The 25,946-nt window shown below is 39.2% G+C and overlaps 1 protein-coding gene across 3 annotated transcripts in view; it reads right to left on the reverse strand.

Annotated features, from left to right (window-relative positions):
* ccny (cyclin Y) overlaps positions 1 to 25,946 on the reverse strand; it is a 278,342-nt gene that overhangs the window by 73,768 nt on the left and 178,628 nt on the right. For all 3 annotated transcript variants that reach the window (XM_069914412.1, XM_069914414.1, XM_069914413.1), the window contains exon 2: positions 4,008 to 4,082. In XM_069914412.1, the coding sequence (XP_069770513.1) occupies positions 4,008 to 4,082 (75 nt within the window). The remainder of the gene's footprint in view (positions 1 to 4,007; positions 4,083 to 25,946) is intronic.

The following is a 25,946-nucleotide window of genomic DNA, read 5'->3' on the forward strand; positions in this document are numbered from 1 at the left end:
AGTCTCCACAAAACACCTTCAACACTGTCGGATAGCGAAAAGTAGACTTATAACCTTTACGCCACAAAACTTCTTTAACTGGATTAAATCGACGCCGACGCTGAATAACGTCTTGACTCAAATCAGACATGAAAGCCTTAAAAATCAATGCAGAGTGCTGGGAGGATACCGCAGATAACCGCAACAAATAGCAAGGTACTCTTTATCAACACCTCCAAAAGCAAGGTGAGAGAGTGATCTTGAGTCAGTTTGAGGAGCAGAGCAGACAGCTGACAACAATTTAATGATGCCCTACACATGCAGCAAATGTGGCAGAGCCTGCCATTCCACAACTGTGCTCAATAACCACAGTCGATGCTCCTCAACAAACCAACCAGGGACTACCAGAGGTGCAGTAATATGGTCAACCATGACCGATGGAGACCCTACACACACACACACACACACACACACACACACACACACACACACACACACACACACACACACACACACACACACACACACAGTGCTCCTCTTCCTGCTCTTTTCCTTCTCTCCCATCCTTTTAATTCAAACATCTGCCTGCTTTTTACTCGTACCCGAAGAAGCGCTCAGACCTAAAACTTTGGTTATATTTCCTTACCTCCTTTGGACACTGCGAGACCTGCTGAGATCCTCAAGCTTTTGGGTGTTTTCACTTCAATCACAGTGTCTGCAAACTTTCGAGTTTCACCCCCTATAGAATACCACTGGTTACGGACCTCTAATCAGATTATCTTCCATCTACCACCACCCTCTAGTTTCAGTGGCCAGTCCACACAGCCAAGTTTTTATGGCTCGTGTCTTTCTGTTTGAGCCCACCAAGGGGAACCTTGTCAATCCTTCTTGGACACACTTGACAAATTCTGTCTGATTAAATCCTTAGGTAGTGTATATTGGGGAAGCTGAAGTCAGCCATGACAACGCCCCTGTTATTTTTGCACTTTATCAAAATCTGCCCACTTATCTGCTGCTCAGATGCCCGGAGGTGATTGTAGAACCTACAGAAACAGTCTCAATAGAATTATTGCTCCCATCCTGTTTATATCACTGACTAAGTAGATGATCCTTCCACGACACCCTCACTTTCTGCAGCTGTGATACTGTTCCTGATCAGCAATGCAACACCCTGCCCCCTCCTTTCCCTCCCTCCCTATCCTTTGTGAAACATCTAAACACTGGAATTATCAAGCAACCAATTATGTACTTGTGTCAGCCAAGTCTCTGTAATGAACATAATATTATCATTCCATGTACTGATCCTTGCTATAAATGAATTGACTTATTCTTAATACTTTTCACATTAAAGTAAAAATATTTCAACCTATCCAAATGAATGCATTTATGCCCTATCCACTGCCTGTCATTCCTTGCAGTCTCTCTAAACATTGCATCTACCTTTCCACCAACTTCTCCATCATCTTACCTCACACCCTCATTTCCATCCCCTGCCTACGTTCAAAGTCTCCCCAAACTCTACCAAACCTGCTCGCAACTTTAGCTGCAACCCATCCCTTTTATACAGGCCACACCTTGCTAGAAGAGACTGCAATGATTCTCAAATCTGAAACCCTGCCCTCTGCACCAACCCTTCAACACACATTTGTCGGCCATATCTTCTTATTCTTGCCCTCATTAGCACATGGCACAAGCTGCAATCCACTAATTACTATCCTTGAGGTCCTGGTTTTTAACTTCCTTCCTATATTCAAACATCAGGACCTCTTAACTTTTGCTATGTCTATGTTGTAGGTACCAATGCGTACAACTTCTGGCTGCTCACACTCCCTCTCAAGAATGCTGTGGAGTCGATCCAAGACTTTTCTGACCCTGGCATCTGGGAGGCAATAAAGCATCCAGGAGTCTCTACCTCCTCCATAAGATATCCTGCTTGTTCTCCTTCCAAGAAATCCATATCATTATTGCTTTCCTCTTCTATCCCTTTCTGTTCTAAGCCACAGAGACACCACCAGGGTTTGGAACAGCTGCTACCCTTCCCCTGTCAGACTCAACAACAAACTCAATCAGAGACTCATCAAAGGACTCTTTACTTTTGCACTTCATTAATTTTTTCTCTCTGTTTTATACAGTTTGTTTACATTTCTTTATTTGTTTACATGTGTACATTGGGTACAGTTTTTTTTGCACTACCAATAAGTGGTAATTCTGCCTCGCGCAGGAAAAAGAATTTCATGGTTGTATATGATGCCATTTAAGTACTCTGACAATAAATCTGTCCTCTGGTAGGTCATTGCCTCCCAACAGTATCCAAATCAGTAGATATGTTATTGTAACACCTCTCTATCAACCTCTCAGCCTCCTGAATAATCTGGAGTTCATTCTCCTGTAATTCCCTAATGTGGACATAAGGAACTGCAGCTGGATGCACTTCTCATAGGTGAATTGCCAGAATCTTCAATACAGAACTGCTCACGAAAGCAAAATGCACTGCTGATTTTTCAGCTTGACTCAGCATTTTGAGGGCTATTCTCTGTCACAATACGAATATGACCTTTCTTTGTAGGTTTAGTTAAAAAAAAGACATATGGGTATACGATCCTTTATCCAGAAACCTTGGAGTTCCGAATTTCGGATTTTTCCAGATTTCGGAAAGCCCACCTGAATTGTGCTGCCATATCCACCCCCTTCCAGTTGCCCGGCTGTCTCCTCCAACCGCCGGTCCCTCGGACACCTGGCCGCCTCCCCCAAGCGCCTGTCCCTCAGTCGTCTCCCCCAAGCACCGGCTGCCTGGCTGACTCCCCCAAGCGCTGGTTCTCGGCCGCCTCCCCCAAAGCGCCGGTCCCTCGGCCGCCTCCCCCAAGCATTGGTCCCTCAGCTGCCTCCCCCAGATGCCGGCCGCCTCCCCCAGATGCCAGCCGCCTGGCCGCCTCTCTCCCCACTTACCGGATTTTGGAGCTTTCCGGATTTTAGATGTCGGATAAAGGATCATGTACCTGTAATATACTGGACTCGAACCAGTCAAGATCCTGGGAATTCTTAAAATGTCATCATTCATTTTTGTAAGTATCGATTTAAATATCACTTTGCCAATTATGCAACAGCATTTTCTGTTTCACCCAGATGCCTATTGCTTTGAATTATTCAAACCAATTATTTAAAAAGATTCTTTACTAATTAAGCAGTTTTATCATCATTATGTGGCATGACTGATTAAAAGGAGGATTACTACTGTACAGTAAACTTATGGAAGATCAAAAAAAAGCTAAGAACACAATTCAATAGCCATTTGTCAACAGTAGATATCTATATATATTACACTTTATCCCATCTGCAGACGCACTATTAAAGCTACAACCACTCATGCTGTCTTGCAAGTGAAGAGGCTAACTTTCACAGAGAAACAATTGACTGAATGACCAGAAAATGACTGTGAATTTTGACTAAGGGATGAATGATATTTTAGCACATACAAGGGCAATTCATAGCCTAGTCCACTGGGATCATCTGAGTTGTCAGAGCAAAGAGGATTTCAGTTTAACGTCTTCTCCAAAAGGAGAAACATGCCGCATTCACATAGCTGTTCTGAAGAAAACTTTACACTGGCCCAATAAATATTGTCCAGATAATGTACACACACTCCTTGCCATTCTAGAACATTTTATTGCAAAGTGCAAAGAAGCAAGGAATCCAAATTCAATTCCATTTGTCAGAAAGTGAGCGTGATGTTGGGAAGGTTTAGATTGTTTACATTATATAGGTCTTGGGCCAAAGGGCCTGTACAGTGCTACAATGTTCTATGTTCAAGAAGTGAGAATTGTGAGGATATTTAAGAAAGCTGTTGCTGTTAAATTTAGAAAACAGAAAGCTTCAGGGTAACTCACTAACATTTTGAAGGCTCAGAGAACATCTCACATTGGTTTCATTCAAGTATTATTATTATTCAAAATGAAAATAAAGTAAATTAATTTCCTACAGAAACAGGATCCTAATGACAAAATGGCTGATATGAGCTATAGATTACTTACCATCTGTCTGGGACTTGCTTAAAAACATGGTACTAGCACGAGGGTGATCAGAAGGGTTGAATTCCATGTTTAAATCTAAGGAGAAAAAGGTGTGAAAAAAAATTGCCATTAATGAAAAAACAACATAATGGACAATAATTAAGCATCTTAAACATCTAATCCCTTCATCCCTCAGCCCATGTTGCTGCAGTATACCAGCACCTGTTACTTGCCGCTATCCACCTATGACCTCTCACCTGTGAGCCTGCTCGTTCCTCCACCATTTTATTCAGGCGACTTCTTGCTTTTTGCTCATACCTTGAAAAGGGCTGAGCCCCAAAATGTTAATTATATATGTTCAGGAAAGTTTTTCGTTTCACAGTCCAATCATTCACTTCTCACTCCTCCAAGTTCACCAGTATTAGGAATTCTGTTGCCAATTACTTTGCTAATTATGCAGTTTTATCATCATTATGTGGCATGACTGATTAAAAGGAGGATTACTACTATATAGTAAACTTATGGAAGATCAAAAAAATGTTAAATCCTCATACTGTGCACAGAATTTAACATTTATGAATCTCCACCAGGCTCTGGTGTTTAAAGTTAAATGGTTCCCACTCAGGAAGGTTCTTCCTTGGTTTCAGAGAGATATTTGTTGCTCGTTGGACACACATAAACTGATTTCCTCCAATCAGTCACTTTAGTGTCTTGCCTTAGAAACTTGCCCCATCATGGGTTTTTCCAAATGATAAACTTCTTATTTCAGGTCGCCACGGAGTTCCTCTTATTTCCCTTATTTCAGGAGAAACATTCTAGCCAGCTATTTCCTCTTGTAAGAACTACAAGGGTTGAACAGGCTGAACTCAGAATTTACAACCCATCTTCAAAATTGGGTCTTTCAACAAACCTGCCAGCTTGCCATTTTGTCGTCTCAACTGTTACTGTAGAACTGACTCTCTCTTTCTCTCTGAGAGAAGAATCCAACTTGTTTTTCCCCCTCTTTGCTTGTAAAAACCAAAACTTCTCCCATGGCTCCAAACCCAATCTTTGAAAGATCTTATCAGCACTTGATCCTGGACTTTTCCATTTGCACCTGCTTTTGAAGTTATTCCCAAAGCAGTTCCATTCTCTCTGCAAACTTACTTGGAGCCTGAATGCCTGGCTTCGGCAAAGCTCTTGCATTTTAAATGAGCTGTGTTTTGTGAAGTATTTCTCTGTTTGTGAAGTGACCTACACACTAAACCCCCCACAACCTATCTCTTTTAAAGACATTTATTTATTGTATAATATATAATACAACTCGTAACAGCCCTCTGAATGGTTAAGAAAGCTGTATCTTTCAGGCTCAATTAAACTTGGGCAACAAACATGCTATTGATAATTTACTTGGACATGATTAGAATGAATGACCAGCCAGTTAGATATCAACATTAGCCAGAAGGTAACTCAAAGAACAGAGTCACTAATAGCATCTTGGCTGTCCATGCCTGTCAAATAAAGGGCAGCACAGCTTGCAAAGTGGTCAGCACAAACCCCAATGACTGGGGTTTGAATCTGGCGCTGTCTGTATGGGATTTCCCTGGGTGCTCTGGTTTCCACCCCCATTTCAAAACATACCAGGGTTGTAGGTCAACTCGGTGTAATTAGGCAGAACAGCCTCAAAAGGGCCATGCTGTATGTTGAAATTTAAAATTTAAAAATTCAACTAAACTTACTGAACATTGAACACTGATAATTTATTTGAAATCCCTTCTTCATTTTTGCACTGTATGATTTATACTTGGCATAGTTCAGCACCAAAGTATCTATTACACAGAATGCTCCTGTCTGATGCCATTCTGGACTTGGAGTGCCAAGTGTACTTTCTTTATGTAAACAGAATATATTCCATGATCATGTTCTGAATACTTTGCCGATTTCACAAGTGACCAGGACCAGGAAGTATTAAGGTAATTGACAGCTGCTCGAAATAGATCTATCAGCAATGCAAGTTTTGAAGCTGAGTCTTTTTAAAATTTTTCAACAACTGAACTTGAAAGTTGCCATTACAGGGTGTTAGAATTAGAAGGATATTACTCCCATCTACTTTATGAAAGGAACTTCATTAGCTACCTTCCACCATTTTCAAGTGAATGATATCATATAGGAGATGGCTATTCATTCCAATGTGCCAATACTAGCTCTTTGAAAGAGAAACTCATTTATTTCCCATTGCCATATTCATATCCCACATCTTGCTCGTTGCTTTTTGAAATTTTGAAATTCATAGACTGTGAAAAGAGGCAGAAATTATCAATCAAACAATGACTTTCTATTTAGTTTAAATAGCCTTGGAATACCAGCAACCACTGGATGTATTCAGGTGATGTGAGAAACAGGAGATGATCCAGGACTTGAAAACCTTTAACATGTACTTGTTTCATTAACATAGCAAAATATTGCAACAAATAATTTCACTGGAATATTATCCAACAAAACTCACCACTTAGCCAACAATAATGTGCAAACAAAGGCTCCTTACAGAAGAGGTTGTGAACTATGGCCTTTTGAGCCTGCTTTGAAATTCAACAGCATCAAAGCTCCTCGAATCATTAATGTTTTATTGGTCTTCATTTTCAAACTAAAGAGAGTGTGTGGAACCAGAGGACCTGGTCGAGGTCTCAAAAATTTCACATCTGTATTTATCATGTGAAGTTCACGAAGCTTAGGGAATTAATCAAAAAAAATAATGATGTCTTGTAACATATCCACATTATCATAACTGGAGAGGTTAGAGATCTTAAAGCACCCAAAGTGGATAAATCCTGAGAGCTTAACCAAGTGTATGCTAGAACATTGTGGGAAGCTAGAAAATAAATTGTTGGGGATCTGGTTGAGTTATTCACACCATAATCATCCATGGGTGAGGCTCTAGAAAACTGGAAGGTGGTTAATGAAGTGCAGAACTTACCTACATTCAGAAAGGCAAGGGTACAGTTGGCATAGTTTTGTACATGGGAAATAATGTCTCACAAATTCAGTGACGATCTTTTTGCAAAGGTTCATCAAGAAAATTGATGTTGTCAATGCTGTCTACATGGAAATTAGTAAGACCTTTGACAAAGTTCCACATGGTAGGCTGGTCCAGAAGGTTAGATCACATGTGATCCACAGTGAGATAGCCATCAGATACAAAACTGGCTTGGTGGTAGGAGTCAGAGGGTGGAAATGAAAGATTGGAGTCCTTTGACCAGTGGTGTGCCACTGAGATTGGTGCTAGGCCCACCTTTTTTTGTCAGCTATATTAACAGTATGGATGACAAGGTCATTAGTATGATCAATAAGTTTGCAGATGACACCAAAATTGGTGATATAATGGACAATGTAAAAAGTTATCGAAGATTTCAACAGGATCTAGATAAACTGGGAGCGTAGGCCAAGGAATGAGAGAGAGAGAATTGAACTTGAACAAGTGCAAAATGTAACGTTTTAGAAAGTTAAATGAGGGTTAGAATTACACAGTAAATGGCAGGGTCCTGGAGCCTGGAGAGAATTGTAGAACAAGATGTTTCACTAAAGGTGACTGCACAGGTAGACAGGGTGTTAGAGATGGTGGGCGGCAGGCTTGCCTTTATCTGTCAGGACACCAAGTATAAAAGTAGGGACATTATGACTGCAAGACATTGGCGAGCCCACACTTGGATTATCGTGTGCCATTCTATTAATCTGGCAGTTGAAAAACAAATACATTTGCAAAATAATGTATATTTATTGAGGAAAGAAGGAAAGGAAAAAAAATTCCAGATCAAAACTCTGGAGAATATTTTTGGACTAAATGGAAATTTTCCCTTCAGAAGAACAGTTTTTTTCACAATTCTTCAGCCAAAACAAGTCTATCCTGTATTTTGAATATTGCTGAAGATTTATTCAGGATTCCAGGCATTTAGCTTATGTCAACCATACTTTTAATAACAAATGGTGAGGCTTTTCAACCCCCCGCCCCCCCACTGGTATGGGGGGGGGGGGGGGGTTGGTTTGCAGCAATCTAGAAGATGCTGTCAGTGATTTCCAATTTCAACACTGGATGCAGTATTGCAGTCTTCCCAAGCAGTCAGCTCAAAACCAGTGAAATAAAAAAAAAATCTGCATTTCTCAAACTACACTGTTGCAAGGACCAGTTCTGTGCTCTCTGCTCAATCTTCCATGTGAAGTTGTATTGAATAGTTGGTTTTTGAACGGGAGCAATAGGAGAACCACAGCTTTTCTTAATATACAGTAAAATTCCTGTTATATTTGCAGTTCAAGCAACTGGCAGCCTCATGAAAATGGCAAAAAAAAAACCTCACGGAAAATAAATAGGTAAAAAATACGAAAGTTTAAATTGACTCCTACCAGAGGTCAGTTCACCAATCCATGCAGCACTCAATCTCAAGCAACCGGCAAATTCACTTATCTGGCATCTACCTATCTCCATAAGTGCTGGATACTGGGGTTTTACTGTATAATGATTTTGATTTGGATGTCCGGAGAATAACTTCTAGTCAGATGATGTGCAATTTGGAAGTGCGTTGAGCTGTTGGAATGAGCTGACTCACGTCATGAAAGATGAAATTTAACAGAGGAAAATGTGACGCATTACATTTCCTTTTCAAGAATGTTATGCTAATGAACTACCACCAAATAAGGCAAAGCAGTCAAGAACAAGTTGACTTTCAAAGGATATGAGGAAAAAGATGTCAGTTGATCCAACTGAATGATTTTCCATTTGTCAATTTTGGTTCATTTGGCAGCCATCTTTATTTAATATCATCTGTTTCTTGACCATTGTGCTAAAGGAAACAAGTTTCTCTTTATCGACCCTTTCTGGATCTTTCATGGCATTAAAATATCCAATCATCCTTGTATTCCAAGTATAATAACCTCAGCTTCTCCAACGTATCAACAAAACTAAAATCCCTCATTACCGAAACGACATTAAAATATCCAATCATCCTTGTATTCCAAGTATGATAACCTCAGCTTCTCCAATGTATCAACAAAACTAAAATCCCTCATTACCGAAACGACATTAAAATATCCAATCATCCTTGTATTTCAAGTATGATAACCTCAGCTTCTCCAATGTATCAACAAAACTAAAATCCCTCATTACCGAACCATGAAATTGGTCCGAGTCAATATATGCAAATTATTAACAGAATCGATTTACCAAATTCAATGATTTAAAAAAGATACATGAATGCTTTACTGGTCCTGAAGAAAACTGATGCTAAGCCAAAGGAACATGATTTTGTGGATTATTGATCAACAAGTTCACAATGTGTGGAAGGGAGTCTTACTTCAGAATACACATTGTTGAGGTTAGCTCTACAATGCTCAGAGAGAGTTGTTTTAACATGGTCTCTGTATTTTAGATGACAGCTTAACCCTGTGGTGCATGCTTGCTACCAAAGTGTCTGAATTATAACCATAATTATACTGCAAAAGCAGAAAGTGGAAATCAATATAGTTGATATCACTAACATTGAGATTGTTTGGAAAATGAACTGGAGTTGGGAAAAGGAAGTTCTTTGATTATTTATTCTTAACTACTTCAAAATAGACATTATTCAACTGAATAAAAGTTACATACAAAAGTAATTTTGCATACCCTGACGGTTCAAAGCAGGCAGAGGCAAAAAATAGGCCTAGTGACTCATTCAAGTCTAAGTTTATCTTTATTATTACATGCACCAAAATACAGTGGAGGTTGTTTGCAAGCAGACACAAAGACATTTCATACATCCCATAACAAAAAAATACAGTACAAAAGTACAGAGATAGAAAATCAGTTGAATTTCAGAAATATAGTAGACGCTGTCCAATGTTATCAGTGGATGAAGGCATCCAGGGTGAAATGGAAGGGTGAAGGACCAATAAAAAGCTTACAATCCTTTTGCAGTAGTCCTTTCCCTATATGTTTTAAATAATACAACATGAATAATCACCAATATGAAATGCTGGTCACCAGCTCACATTATTTGGCAGGCACTTCTCCAGCTAAAAGAAAGCAACTCCCCCAACTGAATACATCTAAGAAACAAAACCACAGCTCAGAAAATTCCAAGCCATGCCAGTTTACCACCAAAGCTGCCAAATATATTCAATGGCTTGGAAAACTTCCATTTTCAAAATTGAGCCAACAGGAAAAAGGAAATGAACACCAAACACATATCCTGCAGAAAATACTAAATATAAGGAAGTTGTTTAAAGTAAACATAATGTTGATTGGTAATAGAAGGTTTTGCAGCCTTACTTCACTCTAAACATATTTTAAAGTGTAGTCAAGGTTACAAAGTTTAAAAAATAATAACCAATTTCTGCTCTACGAACCTCTACCTTCTCCTCTGTGGGTCCTTTGGGTTGAGTTCCCACTTATATTTCTTGCATCCTCAGCTGAGAGCTTGTTGGATTGAGAATGCTGCAACTTCAGGAACTTTCTGATTAAGGCCTTATAAGGAATAAGGCCTGAGTAAGGAATAAGGCCTGAGTAAGGAACAAGGCCTGTGTAAGGAATAAGGCCTGAGAAAGGAACAAGGCCTGAGTAAGGAACAAGGCCTGAGTAAGGAATAAGGCCTGAGTAAGGAACAAGGCCTGAGTAAGGAACAGGGCCTGAGTAAGGAACAAGGCCTGAGTAAGGAATAAGGCCTGAGTAAGGAACAAGGCCTGAGTAAGGAATAAGGCCTGAGTAAGGAACAAGGCCTGAGTAAGGAACAGGGCCTGAGTAAGGAATAAGGCCTGAGTAAGGAACAAGGCCTTCTGCAAACAAATCCTGTCAGAGTTAGACCAAGCAACATTCACAAATTCTTCAGAAAACTTTCAGTTCAGTCAAGCTGTACTCTCCAAATCACCAAATGTTCTTTGACATTCAGAGGCATTCACAAGAAAAATAAAGAATAATTAGCTTTTAAAAAACAAACAAAATAATTTGATGGACAAAAAAAAAGAAAAATAAAACATTAAAAATACTCCAGAAAAAGCACGGTTAGTGTAGCGGTTAGCACAGCAACCTGGATTCTAAACTGTATGTTCTCCCCGTGTCTGCTCCAGTTTCCTCCCACCCTCCAAAACGTATGTGTTTGCAAGCTAATTTGTATATAATTGAGTGGCACGGGTTTTTACCGTGCTGTGAATAAATTTATTTTTAAAACTCTAAGACGTTCAAATAAAGTGCAACCTTTTTTTTAAAAACTAACATTTGACCTCCTCCATGGAGAAGTCTCTGTGCCGTATCACTATGGACAACTTGGGCTGAAGAGCCAGTTTTGGCACTGTAAAATTCTGTAACTCCACAACCAGAGAGAGGAGATTCAAAGAGAATTTCTTCAAGAATAGGGGGGGGAGTCACGTGATGGAGTAGTAGCCGGTCGGGGAACTCCAGCCCTCTCCAGAAAAGTTAAAAAAAGATAGAGAAAAAACAAAGGCACAAACTTAAAAACCAAAACAAAGTGAAAGTAAAAGTGTGAAGACAATGGCAGCGAAGAAAGAAAAACCAAAAACAACGGGAAGAAAAGAAGAAGGAAAGACGTCGGAAGAAGAAGGTGAAGGCCTTACCTGTCCGAAGAGGCCCGCCGCGGAGAGAGAAGCCCGCTCCCACAGGTCAGTGGAGGTCCCGGGCTCGGGACTACAAAAATGGCTCGCAGAGCCGAGTAAAAGTGCGCAACCGCGCATGCGCGAGGAGTCGCGCATGCGCAGATGCGCATGAAAAAAAACACACTGACGGGAGGGGGAAACAGCTGCGGAGTCGATCTCCACAGCTGAGAGAGACACCTGCAGCACAGCAGTAGGTGCAGAACACAGACAATAACGACAACAAGAAAGAAGAGGGTAAAAAGAAAACAAGGAAACAACAGATGGTCAATCCAGAGGAAGAAGAAGAAGAAGAACAGAAAGAAGTGGAAGAAGAAGAGAAAGGCAAGACAATGGATGTATCTTTTTTTAAAGAATATATGGAATCAGTGAAAGAATGGCAATTACAAGAATTTGATGAGATAAAAAGAAGAATTAAGAACGCAGAAGAAAGAATGAATAAAATGGAAGTGGCCATATCAGAATTGGCAAAAAGAGTGGAAAATATGGAAAAACGAGAAACATTTGTAGATATGGAAGTAAAAGACTTAAAAGAGAAATGAGAAGAATCTAATAAAAAAGCTAAAGAAGCACAGGAGCTGTTAGCTCAGAAGATAGATATGATAGAAAACTATAATAGAAGAAATAATATAAAGATAGTGGGCCTTAAGGAAGATGAAGAAGGCAAGAATATGAGAGAATTTATAAAAGATTGGATCCCCAGGGTCCTGGGAAAACCAGAATTACAGGAAGAAATGGAAATAGAGAGGGCACATAGAACTTTAGCCCCGAAACCACAACCGCAGCAAAAACCAAGATCCATTTTAGTAAAATTCTTAAGATATTTTTTTTTTTCTTTGGCTTGACTTCGCGGACGAAGATTTATGGAGGGGGTAAAAGTCCACGTCAGCTGCAGGCTCGTTTGTGGCTGACAAGTCCGATGCGGGACAGGCAGACACGGTTGCAGCGGCTGCAGGGGAAAATTGGTTGGTTGGGGTTGGGTGTTGGGTTTTTCCTCCTTTGCCTTTTGTCAGTGAGGTGGGCTCTGCGGTCTTCTTCAAAGGAGGTTGCTGCCCGCCAAACTGTGAGGCGCCAAGATGCACGGTTTGAGGCGATATCAGCCCATTGGCGGTGGTCAATGTGGCAGGCACCAAGAGATTTCTTTAGGCAGTCCTTGTACCTTTTCTTTGGTGCACCTCTGTCACGGTGGCCAGTGGAGAGCTCGCCATATAACACGATCTTGGGAAGGCGATGGTCCTCCATTCTGGAGTCGTGACCCATCCAGCGCAGCTGGATCTTCAGCAGCATGGACTCGATGCTGTCGACCTCTGCCATCTCGAGTACTTCGACGTTAGGGATGAAAGCGCTCCAATGGATGTTGAGGATGGAGCGGAGACAACGCTGGTGGAAGCGTTCTAGGAGCCGTAGATGATGCCGGTAGAGGACCCATGATTCGGAGCTGAACAGGAGTGTGGGTATGACAACGACTCTGTATAAGCTTATCTTTGTGAGGTTTTTCAGTTGGTTGTTTTTCCAGACTCTTTTGTGTAGTCTTCCAAAGGCACTATTTGCCTTGGCGAGTCTGTTGTCTATCTCATTGTCGATCCTTGCATCTGATGAAATGGTGCAGCCGAGATAGGTAAACTGGTTGACCGTTTTGAGTTTTGTGTGACCGATGGAGATGTGGGGGGGGGGGCTGGTAGTCATGGTGGGGAGCTGGCTGATGGAGGACCTCAGTTTTCTTCAGGCTGACTTCCAGGCCAAACATTTTGGCAGTTTCCGCAAAGCAGGACGTCAAGCGCTGAAGAGCTGGCTCTGAATGGGCAACTAAAGCGGCATCGTCTGCAAAGAGTAGTTCACGGACAAGTTTCTCTTGTGTCTTGGTGTGAGCTTGCAGGCGCCTCAGATTGAAGAGACTGCCATCCGTGCGGTACCGGATGTAAACAGCGTCTTCATTGTTGGGGTCTTTCATGGCTTGGTTCAGCATCATGCTGAAGAAGATTGAAAAGAGGGTTGGTGCGAGAACACAGCCTTGCTTCACGCCATTGTTAATGGAGAAGGGTTCAGAGAGCTCATTGCTGTATCTGACCAGACCTTGTTGGTTTTCGTGCATTTGGATATTCATGTTGAGGAACTTTGGGGGACATCCGATGCGCTCTAGTATTTGCCATAGCCCTTTCCTGCTCACGGTGTCGAAGGCTTTGGTGAGGTCAACAAAGGTGATGTAGAGTCCTTTGTTTTGTTCTCTGCACTTTTCTTGGAGCTGTCTGAGGGCAAAGACCATGTCAGTAGTTCCTCTGTTTGCGCGAAAGCCGCACTGTGATTCTGGGAGAATATTCTCGGCGACACTAGGTATTATTCTATTTAGTAGAATCCTAGCGAAGATTTTGCCTGCAATGGAGAGCAGCGTGATTAGTTTGAGCAGTCTGATTTCTCGCCTTTGTTTTTGTACAGGGTGATGATGGTGGCATCACGAAGATCCTGAGGCAGTTTTCCTTGGTCCCAACAAAGCTTGAAAAACTCATGCAGTTTGGCATGCAGTGTTTTGCCGCCAGCCTTCCAGACCTCTGGGGGGATTCCATCCATACCTGCTGCTTTGCCACTTTTCAGTTGTTCGATTGCTTATATGTCTCATCCAGGGTGAGGACCTCATCCAGCTCTAGCCTTAGGGGCTGTTGAGGGAGCTGGAGCAGGGCGGAATCTTGGACTGAGCGGTTGGCACTGAAAAGAGATTGGAAGTGTTCTGACCATCGGTTGAGGATGGAGATCTTGTCGCTGAGGAGGACTTTGCCGTCTGAGCTGCGCAGCGGGCTTTGGACTTGGGGTGAGGGGCCGTACACAGCCTTTAGAGCCTCGTAGAAACCCCTGAAGTCGCCAATGTCCGCGCTGAGCTGGGTTCGTTTGGCGAGGCTAGTCCACCACTCATTTTGGATTTCCCGGAGTTTGCGCTGAAGATGGCTGCATGCGCGATGGAAGGCTTGTTTCTTCTCTGGACAGGACGGCTTTGTAAGGTGAGCCTGGTGGGCAGCTCGCTTCTTTGCCAGCAGCTCCTGGATTTCCTGGCTGTTTTCGTCAAACCAGTCCTTGTTTTTCCTGGAGGAGAAGCCCAGTACCTCTTCAGTGGATTGCAGTATTAAGATATACAACAAGAGAAAATATATTGGAGAAAGCAATGAAGAAAGTAAGAGAGGACAAAAAGCCGCTGGAATATAAAGGTCAAAAAAAATTTTTCTATCCAGACATAAGTTTTGAACTCCTGAAGAAGAGGAAGGAGTTCAATACAGCGAAAACGATCTTATGGAAAAAAGGATATAAATTTATGTTAAGGTACCCAGCGGTACTTAAAATAATTATTCCAGGGCAACAAAACAGACTATTCTCGGATCCAGAGGAAGCAAGGAAATTTGCAGAACAACTAAAAAACAAGCAGAGAGATGAAGACATGTAATAAGAGTAAAAATGATCACGATCTATATGTATGTGTGTAAAGGGGTATATGTGTGTATATATATAGTGTGCATACATGAATGTATCCGTATTTAGAGGAAAATATATAGAGTATAGACAAGAATTAATAAGGGAGGGAAATGGAATAGAGGGAATAAGGAGGGAATTAAAAGAGTGACCTTTGTTACATATGAAAATTGAAATCTTTTCTGGGGGGGCTGGGTGGGGAGGAGTTACGGTCACTGCAAAATCAGCTGACGTTTGCGAGTGAATTCGCAAATCCAAATGGAGAGGGGAGATGTGGTTGTCCGACAAAGGATAAAGGACAACTCAGGAGGGGAGGGGAGATTGGGGTTAAAGAAGTTTTAAATAGGAGAATAGGGAAAATGTTTGATGTTTTAGAAATGTTGTCTTATAAAGTGTTCAAAACAAGAAAGCAGAAATGGATAAGAAGGAAAGGTAATGATGGAGAAACGGAAAGGGAAGATAAACAAAGTATAAAATGGCTACACTGAACTATATGACTTTAAATATTAATGGAATACATAACCAAATTAAAAGGAAGAAACTGCTAACTTTACTGAAAAAAGAAAAAAATTAATATAGCATTTGTGCAAGAAACACATTTAACTGAATTGGAGCACAAGAAATTAAAGAAAGATTGGGTAGGACACGTAACAGCAACGTCGTATAATTCAAAAGCAAGAGGGGTAGCTATATTAATTAGTAAAAATGTGCCAATTAAAATAGAAGAGGAAATAATAGATCCAGCAGGGAGATATGTAATGATAAAATGTCAGATATATTCAGAGTTTTGGAATCTACACAATGTATATTCACCTAACGAAGAAGATCAAAAGTTTATGCAAGATATTTTTTTGAAGATAGCAGATACGCAAGGGAACATATTAATAGGAGGGGATTTCAACCTGAATTTGGATTCAAATATGGACAAAACTGGGAAAAAAATTAACAGAAAGAACAAAGTAACCAAATTTATAATTAAATCGATGGAAGAAATGCAACTTTTGGATATATGGAGGAAACAACACCCAAAGGAAGAGGAATATTCATATTACTCGGCTAGACATAAAACATACTCAAGAATAGACCTATTTTTGTTATGAGCTCATATGCAAGATAGAGTAAGAAAAACAGAATATAAAGCTAGAATATTATCGGACCATTCACCCTTAATATTGACAATAAAGTTAGAGGACATCCCTCCAAGAATGTATAGATGGAGATTAAACTCCATGTTACTCAAAAGGCATGATTTTAGAGAATTAATTGAAAGACAAATTAAAATGTATTTTGAAATAAACACGGAATCAGTGAAAGATAAGTTTATACTATGGGATGCAATGAAAGCGTTCATTAGAGGGCAAATAATAAGTTATGTAACCAAGATGAAGAAGGACTATAATCAGGAAACAGAGCAGTTGGAAAGGGAAATAGTAAATATAGAAAAAGAATTAGCAATGAAGGAAGATACAACTAAAAGAAGAGAATTGGCAGATAAAAAAATAAAATATGAAACACTACAAACATATAAGGTGGAAAAGAATATAATGAAGACAAAACAGAAATATTATGAACTGGGTGAAAAAACGCACAAAATCCTAGCATGGCTGCTTAAGACAGAACAAGCTAAGAAAATGGTATTGGCATCAAGGAAAAAAGACAAACAAATTACATATAATCCAAAAGAAATTAAGGAAAACTTTAGAGAATTCTATGAACAATTATATCAAACTGAAAACGAAGGGAAAGAAGGGAAAATAGATGAATTTCTAACTAAAATTGAACTACCAAAACTACAAATAGAGGAACAAAATAAATTAACAGAACCATTTGGAATAGTAGAAATACAAGAGATAATAAAAAAAATTACCAAATAATAAGACACCAGGAGAGGATGGATTCCCAATAGAATTCTATAAAACATTTAAAGATTTATTAATTCCTCCCCTCCTGGAAGTAATCAACCAGATTGATAAAACACAAAGCTTACCAGATTCATGTAAAACAGCAATAATTACAGTAATACTAAAGCAAGGGAAAGATCCACTGGCACCAGCGTCATATAGACCAATATCTTTACTTAACACAGATTATAAGATAATAGCTAAACTATTAGCAAACAGATTAGCAGAGTATGTACCGAAAATGGTAAATCTAGACCAAACTGGATTTATTAAAAAAAGACGCACAACAGACAATATTTGTAAATTTATTAACTTAATTCATGCAGTAGAAGGGAGTAAAGCGCCAACAGTAGTAGTTGCTTTAGACGCAGAGAAGGCCTTTGACAGAGTAGAATGGAATTATTTATTCAAAGTATTGCAAAAATTCAGTTTACCAGAGAAGTATATTAATTGGGTTAAAGCGTTATATAAGGGACCATTGGCGAAAGTGACAGTAAATGGATATGTATCAAAGCAATTTAACTTAAGCAGGTCAACACGGCAGGGATGCCCACTATCACCTTTATTGTTCGCGTTAGCTATAGAACCACTAGCAGAATTGATAAGAACAGAAAATAATATAAAAGGGATAAAAATAAAAGACAAGAAATATAAAATCAGTTTATTTGCGGATGATGTTATAGTATACTTAACAGAACCAGAACTATCAATAAAAGAATTATATAAGAAATTGAAGGAATATGGAGAAGTGTCGGGTTACAAGATTAACGTAAATAAAAGTGAAGCAATGCCTATGAATAATGCGGATTTCTCAAAATTTAAGAAGGAATCACCATTCAGATGGCAAGTGCAAGCAATAAGATACCTAGGTATACAAATAAATAAAAACCTCGGCCAACTATATAAACTCAATTATTATCCACTAATGAAAAAATTACAGGACGATTTAGAGCATTGGAAAGATTTACCACTAACACTAATAGGAAGGATAAACTGTATTAAAATGAACATTTTTCCAAGGATATTATACCTATTTCAGGCATTGCCAATACACCTGTCAGAGAAATTCTTCAAGGAGTTAAAGAAAATAATAAGGAAATTTTTATGGAAAGGGGGGAAACCGAGGATAGCATTAGATAAATTAACAGAATGGTATAAACAAGGAGGCTTACAACTGCCAAACTTTAAAAATTATTATAGAGCCGCACAATTAAGATACCTACCAGATTTTTATCAAACAAGGGAAAAGCCAGATTGGACTAGATTAGAATTAGATAAAATAGGGGAAAAGATACCTGAACACATATTATATAAATGGGATGAAAAATTGGTACAATATAGAAGTTCTCCAGTATTACATCATCTACTCAATATTTAGAAGAAGATTCATGTAGAAAGAAATAAAACAAATTATCAATTACCAAAACTAATATTGACGCAAAACAAGTTACTCCCTTTTACAATAGATAACCTTTCCTTTAGAGAATGGGAGAAAAAAGGAATCAAAAGAATAGAAAATTGTTTTTCAGGAAATAGATTATTATCCTTTGAACAAATGAAAGATAAATACAATATAACTCAAAATACAGTGCTGGCATATTACCAATTGAGATCTACTTGAAGGACAAATTAGGAAGCAGTCTTAGTTTACCAGAGGGAAGTAACTTTGAATATGTGATTACAGACACAATGATAATCAAAAGATTTATAACAAATATGTATATTAAACTGCAAGAAAAGGAGAATGAGGAAACAAATGGTAAAACTAAACAAAAATGGGAACAAGATTTAAATATAAAGATAAAAAAGGAAACATGGGAGAAGTTATGTTCTGGAATGATGAGAAATACAATAAATACGAGGTTACGTATGATACAATATAACTGGATACACAGGCTATACATTACACCTCAAAAGTTAAATAAATGGGACCCAACAGTATCTGAAAGATGTTTTCGATGTAAAAAAGAAATGGGAACAACAATTCATGCAATCTGGACATGTGAGAAAGTAGAAAAATTTTGGGAAGATCTAAACCAAATATTAAATAAAATTACAGAAAACAATATACCAAAGAATCCAGAGATCTTCCTCCTAAGTAACATAAAAAACAAAGAATTTGGAATTGATTTGGAGGATGCACAAAAAAGATTTGTTAAGATAGCTCTAGCCGTAGCAAAAAAATGTATTATGTCAACCTGGAAATCGGAAGATAATTTGAAAATACAACAATGGTATATAGAAATGAATAAATGTATTCCATTAGAAAAAATAACATATAGTTTAAGAAATAATATTGAAATATTTGAACAAATATGGGAGCCTTACATGAAACACAATAGCGAAAACCTACTGGGGACATTCACTACCTAAATTAACGAAAGGAGAAGGAAATGAAAAGAATTGACTCAGTGGAATTTCTTGTTTATTTTTATTGAATGACAACACTGTTTGACTGGTTTAATGTATCCTAGGTTTTGTACTTTAAATGGACAGGAGGGGGGAGGTAGGGAAGGTGGGATGGGAGGAGTGGGGGGGGGGAGAAAATGGCACTGTATATATTTGAAAAGGAAAAAGTATGTATCATGGTTAATGTGGTTTATGGTGTGAAAAAAAAATTTAAAAAAAAAAGAATAGTGTGGAATTCCCAGTCTTGTTGGCAATTTGCTGGCGAAATGCCAGCCAACTTAAACAGAATTGCCAGCAGGCCCCTCACATTTCGCATACAAGACGGGCATATCTTCTCAATACAAGATTTCCAAGGATATTTTGTGAAAAATAGAGTGACAGTTTGTGGAGAGAGTTGGGTGCTCAGTTGCACATTTCAGAACTAATTAGCCTGTCCACAGAACCAGAAAGGCACTACGCCTGGGTCAATGACCAACATCACAGGAATTAGCTCAAGATATACAACTCCAGTGCCTTAGAGATTTTGTAAATCAGTTTTGCAGTTATCACAAACAAACACAATGTTGGATAGGATAATCTGGAACCCGCTAACAATAACATCTCAGTTATCAGTTACGACACAGGAAACAATACTCAGTATACAGTTTGATAGAAGTTCCTGCATGGCAATAGTTTGAAATAAATTGTTGTTCTGCAAGAACATAACTGCAGGCAAACAATAACTCCCATGTCTTATCTATGTGCATGTGGGTTTTGCATGTTTGGCTCACCTATCCCCTTCCTGAGGTTTAAAAAAAATTAAGATTTCATATTTAGAATTTTTTTTCCATCTGTGATAATGCAACTGTGGAAAGGAAATCGTTTAAAGAACTATAGTATCAAAATATAATTGTTAAGGTTAAAACATACAAAATATCATGTAATTACATAAGGAATGGAATCTGAGAGCTTTAAAATGTTAGTGAAGATTTATGGAGGGGTATATCCACGTCTGCTGCAGGCTCGTTGGTGACTGACAAGTCCGATGCGGGACAGGCAGGCACGGTTGCAGCGGTTGCAAGGTGCCATTAACAGGATTAACATCTGACGCTAGTTGGACTGGAGAACAATACATTCAACCACAGAACAATACAATATGCTGGAGGAACTCAGTGGGATAAGCAGCATCAGTGGGAGAGAAAGGACTGTCAAAGTTTCAGGCCAGAACTTTTTATGATGGGTTCAGCTACAAAATGTTCTTTTTCTCCCACTGATACTGCTTGACCTACTGAGTTCCTCCAGCTGATTGTGTTTTAATCCTGATTCCAGCACCTGTAGTCTCTTGTGCATCTCCAATACATTCAGTGATTTCATCGCAAATTCTTTAGATATTTAATCTTTAAGCCAGGTCCTGCTCTGTCTTCATCAGCATCTTCTGATCGATCTTTTGCTGATCTCAGAACTGAACTAGATTAGAAGCATCATCCTTCAGCCAAGGTACTGTTGTTGTTGGTCTGTCTGTCTCCTTCCCCTCTCTCTCCCCCTCCCTCCTTCTTCTTCTCCCCTCCTTCTCTTTCCCCATCCCTCCTTCTCTTTCCTCCCTTCTTTACTTTCAGCCCCTCTCTCCTTTGTTCTCTCCCCTTCTCCTAGATTTCTGTTTGAACCCAGACTAATCATTCAACAGAAATAGAGTAAATAGAAATGAGAAGTTTCTTCAGCTGGAGTATGGTGAATCTGTGGGATTCATTGCCACAGATGGCAGAGGTTGATAGGTTCTTGATTAGTAAGGGTGTCAAAAGTTATGAAGAGAAGGCAGGAGAATGGGGTTCAGCAGAAAAATACATCAGCCATGATTTGAATGGGGGAGCAGACTTGACGGGCCAAATGCTCCAAAGTCTTACGATCTTTATTTAGACATACATATAGCACGGTAACAGGTCATTTCGGCCCACGAGTCCTTACTGCCCAATTTACACCACAGGCTCTGAACTCCCATCCATTGCAAACACCTATGTGAGGTGCTGCTGCAAGAAGGGTGCCCTGCCCCGACCCGAACAGGTACTAACACCTTCCTAGGTCGGGGAGGGGTTGGGAATGATATTTGGGAGGTGCTGTTGGAGCAGAGAGAGGGTGGGGGGTGAGGGGGGAGACGATGTCCTGGAGAGTTGTTGAGTTATGGGTGCCAAGTCTTCCTGACCTCCACGCTGCAGAGGAGATATGAAGTCCGGGGGGGAGGGGTCTCGGCTGAATCCTACCCCCTCCCCACTTCTCAGCTCCAGAGGCCGCCTTCCTCGGCTTGGCCTGGCTCGATGGGGAGGGAGGGAGAAGGGGAAACCTTCCACTGAAGGAGCCAGGAGGAGGGGTGGGGGGGGAGGTGGATTTCTGCTCCCAAATGTACCAACCACAGCCATAGACGAGACTGTGCTACATCTGGGACGAAGCCTCGACACACGTGGGATGGAAGGACATCCCCTAGACTTGTCTCACCTCGGGGCCATCTCGTGGGCTGGAGTCCGTCCGCCCTGACCTGCGCCAAACTTTGTTCTTAGAATAATAAAAATATTTTAAAACTGTTTAAAAAAAAGAAGGCAGCCAACATTATAAAGGACCCACTTTACCCTGGTTGCAACCTCTTCTCACTGCTAACTTAGGGCAAAAGATATAGATGCCTGAAAATCAACGCCTCTAGATTCAAGAACAGTTTCTTTCCAACAGCTGTCAGACTTTTGAGCCTTCCCTTGGTACACAAATCATGGACTGTCTGCATTATTGCAGGTCACTTTTTCAATTACTCTATTTATTATCTAACTACCTCATGTATTTCTGTCTTTTTAAATTTAATTCAATTAGCTTACTATTATAGTTTTCCTTTACACGTACCTGTTTAGCTGTAGAAATTAAGGATTTTGGCTCGTGCACATTGTTCAATGTGTATGACAATAAACTCATGTAACACATCTTATTATTTTGATGATTTGGATATGCCATATGTTCCAAAGATATTACCAATTCTTTCTAAATATCATCAAATTTATTTGGTTCCAATATGCTGAAGATGTATTTGAAACAATGCTTTTTAAACATAATCCTGAATGCTGATATGCCACAAGCTGACAGTTCCAAAAAACATTGAATTTAAGAGATACAATCACCTCCATTTTATTGCATTATTAAACAGTATTTGAGTGGAAGTCAACTATTATCAAAAGTGGGAGGGAGGGAGGGAGGGGAAAAGGGACAAATAATTATGGATCATGAGTATTTGAGGAAAACAGAGCTTTGATATGTTCTGTAATTAAATTTTATCCTATTACAGTCACATATTGCTTAACATCCACGATATGCTCTGTGACATCGGATGTTATATGATTTGGATGTTGTGCAAACCCATATTATAGTAACATAGGCGTTTATTACGATTATCAATACATACAGTATTATAGGTTATATATGTACTGTACCTTTATATACATACCTTTATATACAATAGACTTGAGATACACGTGTTGCATGCAGGAAGGTGCTACATCCCATTCTCCGATCAGAATTTCTTAACTCTATTTTAACCTTATGGGACCACTGGCGTATAGACATGATGCGGCACATGAATCCAATTTTAAAAATAGATTATGGAACTAAGGACTTGCATCATCAGCAATACTTTAAAAAAAATTGGAGATAATCACTTTTGGAATTTATGATATAAAGAATTGCATTAAGAGAGGTTTGAATGCATAACAAGGCATCAACAATTGAGGGCCGAGACTTTAATGGATAACTCAAAATTTTCTGAGAGATTTATGATGCCTCAATCCATTGACTTTTCTTGTGAACCAGCTTTCACAAATTAGTTTGCCACACACTTCTCATTTATTCGCGTCATATTCTTTCTGACTTTGAACTCAACTAATGGTAATGATAATTAATGATACACATTGTACACAGAAATTCTTACTTGCTGCAGCCAAACTTGTAAAGAAATACTATAATGGCAAACTAATTGAATTAAATTCATAGATAGTAAATGTATATGATAATAGATCAATATTGAGTCACCCCCCAGTGCATAAAAAAGTGACTTTCAATAGTGCAGCTAGTCCTTTTGTGCTATCAGAGGAGTCCATGATTAGTGTCAGGGAGGTTTCACAGTGACAGCTGTTGGGCTTTTCACGCTCCTGTACTTTTTGCCTGAAGATAGCAGGGAGAAGAGGTTGCAACCAGGGTGATGGAGGTCCTCAGATGTCTGCATTGGATGGCAGATCAGAGCCTGTGATGGACTGAGCTGTGTTTGCTACCTTCTGAGGCCTTCTGCATTTCTGGGCACTTGAATGACCAAAGCAGGATGTAATGCAATCAGCCAGTGTACTTTCTACGGTTTACAACATGCAAGTGAAGAGCTAATTTGGTAACACCAAAAACGTCATATTTACAGTACCTTGAAAGTAATAGTGGGTTAAAATGACACAGGGATATTTTCAAAGAAAAATTTTACAAAGAGTCATGCAAGGAAGTATAAAACCAGATCTAGTGTAGTACCCCCAGGGTTCAGTTTTTGGCTTTCTGTTATCAATTGTTCTGCTATCTACGTTGAGGACAATGACCTGGAGTAGAGGGAGAATGCAAAGTGTCCAAGGTTGATGATGACATGAAAATAACTAAAAGGGCAGGTTCCTATAATGATATTGTGACTCTCCAAAGGGGCACAGATTGACTTGGGGAAAAAAATCTAAACTGGAATTTAATGTTGCAAAATAGGATTAAGTAAACAGAGAGAGAGAGAGAGACTGCAAACCAGTACAGAGGGACCTATATGTTATTGTGCATGAATCATAATAAGTTAGCAGGAAGGTGCATCAAGCAGTTAAGAAGGCAAACTGCATATAGGCTTTTACTGCAAGGTTGGACGACAACTGTAATAAACTATAAACCTTTACCTACATTCTGGGCCATATTTTTGGTCTTCCTACATAAGAATGGGAATAGTAGCATTGGAGACAATCCATAAGACATTCCATAGGCTAAGTCTTTGAATGATAGGGTTTTCCTATGAAGAAGGGCTGGGTCTGTCTTCTTTGGAGCTTCGAAGAATGAGGGCTGATCTTAATGAAACATTAAATATTAAGGGGGGGTAAATGTTGAGAAGTATTCACTAGAGGTGCTATCTTAAAGTAAGGGAGATAGGTTCAAGGATCCTGTCATTTAAAATCAAGGAAATTTCTTCTCAAAGAGGTTAGGGAAATTTTCCATTTCTCAATCCCAGAGAGATGTTCATCATAAACCATTATAAATAGTACACACTCACATAATGGGAGTTGACGTTACAGAAAGAAGTTCACCCTTTCAGAATTGAGTAGTTACTATCAAAGAATCTGAGATACAGAATAAAAATTGGCTCTTACAGAATATGTGAGGAAAAGGTGACTAAATGAACAAAAAAGATTGACATGGACGCTGCCTGACCCACCCTCCAGCTTACTGTTTGCTCAAGATTCCAGCATTTGCAGCTCTTGTGTTTCTCTTCTTCAAATAAAATCATCACAAATCAGTCTAACATATTTAAGTGGATTGTATTAAAAATACAACATAAAAGTTCATTCAAGTATTCTTAAGTTTAAATTCTCAACCAAGAACCTGCATTAGAAAGAGTTATACTACAGAAAATTAAAACAATTTTAAAGAAGTAACTGTGCTGATTTATGGAAAATCACACCAATAACTGAAAAACCTTTACATTCACAGAGCAATTAAATTCAAACCAAATGATATGCATTAAAGATGTAGCTTGCACATCTGCACAGAGTAGACAAGAATCCTCCCACAAGTTTTCTAGCAACTGACATCAAATAGACCAAAAGATGCTGAACAAACTTGGCATAACAATGCAAAATCTGAACAATGAATTAAATTACTCCATGTTAGTAAAATATTATTGTTTCAATAGCTATCAAAAAATTCTATATTGAGTGCAAAACACCAGAAAGAAAGTTCTTGAGGCAAGTATTCCAGACCCATTAATGATACAGTGCCATTAAGAGTACAATTTCAAGTCAACAGCTATTTACAAATGCAAATTATTGCTTGAAATTTCATAGCATTCTGAACTCCCAACAGTAAAAAAAAGTTTCTTCCCCTCCTTCATCAAATTTCTGAAAGGACAATGAACCACAGAAACTACCTCACTTTTTCCTCTTCTTTTGCACTGATTTATTTATTTTTTAAAATGTAATTTCTAGCAATTTTTGCACCTGTAATGCTGCCGCAAAACAACAAATTTCATGATTCATGTTCATGATAATTAATTCTGATCTGTGACTTGATGCTTCATGGACAGGAATAAACAATTACTTCTGTCATTTAATTAATGTGTACAACTGTTGAAGACTATTTTAATTGGCTGAGCACAAAAAAACTAAAAATTAAACAAAAGGAAATCTTAGGTGCAGTGTTAAAACCAAAATACATGTGAATCAACCTAATTCTTTCAAAAGCAATTCAAATCTTTAAGCTGTTTGGGTGGGGGGGGCACGTGGTGTGATAGCGTAGGAGAGAGACGTGTTGGAACATCTCTCCCAGCAGATTGATATAAAAGCCCATTTTGGAATGACTT

The sequence above is a fragment of the Narcine bancroftii genome, chromosome 1 (assembly GCF_036971445.1).
Source record: "Narcine bancroftii isolate sNarBan1 chromosome 1, sNarBan1.hap1, whole genome shotgun sequence".
Taxonomy (NCBI): domain Eukaryota; kingdom Metazoa; phylum Chordata; class Chondrichthyes; order Torpediniformes; family Narcinidae; genus Narcine; species Narcine bancroftii.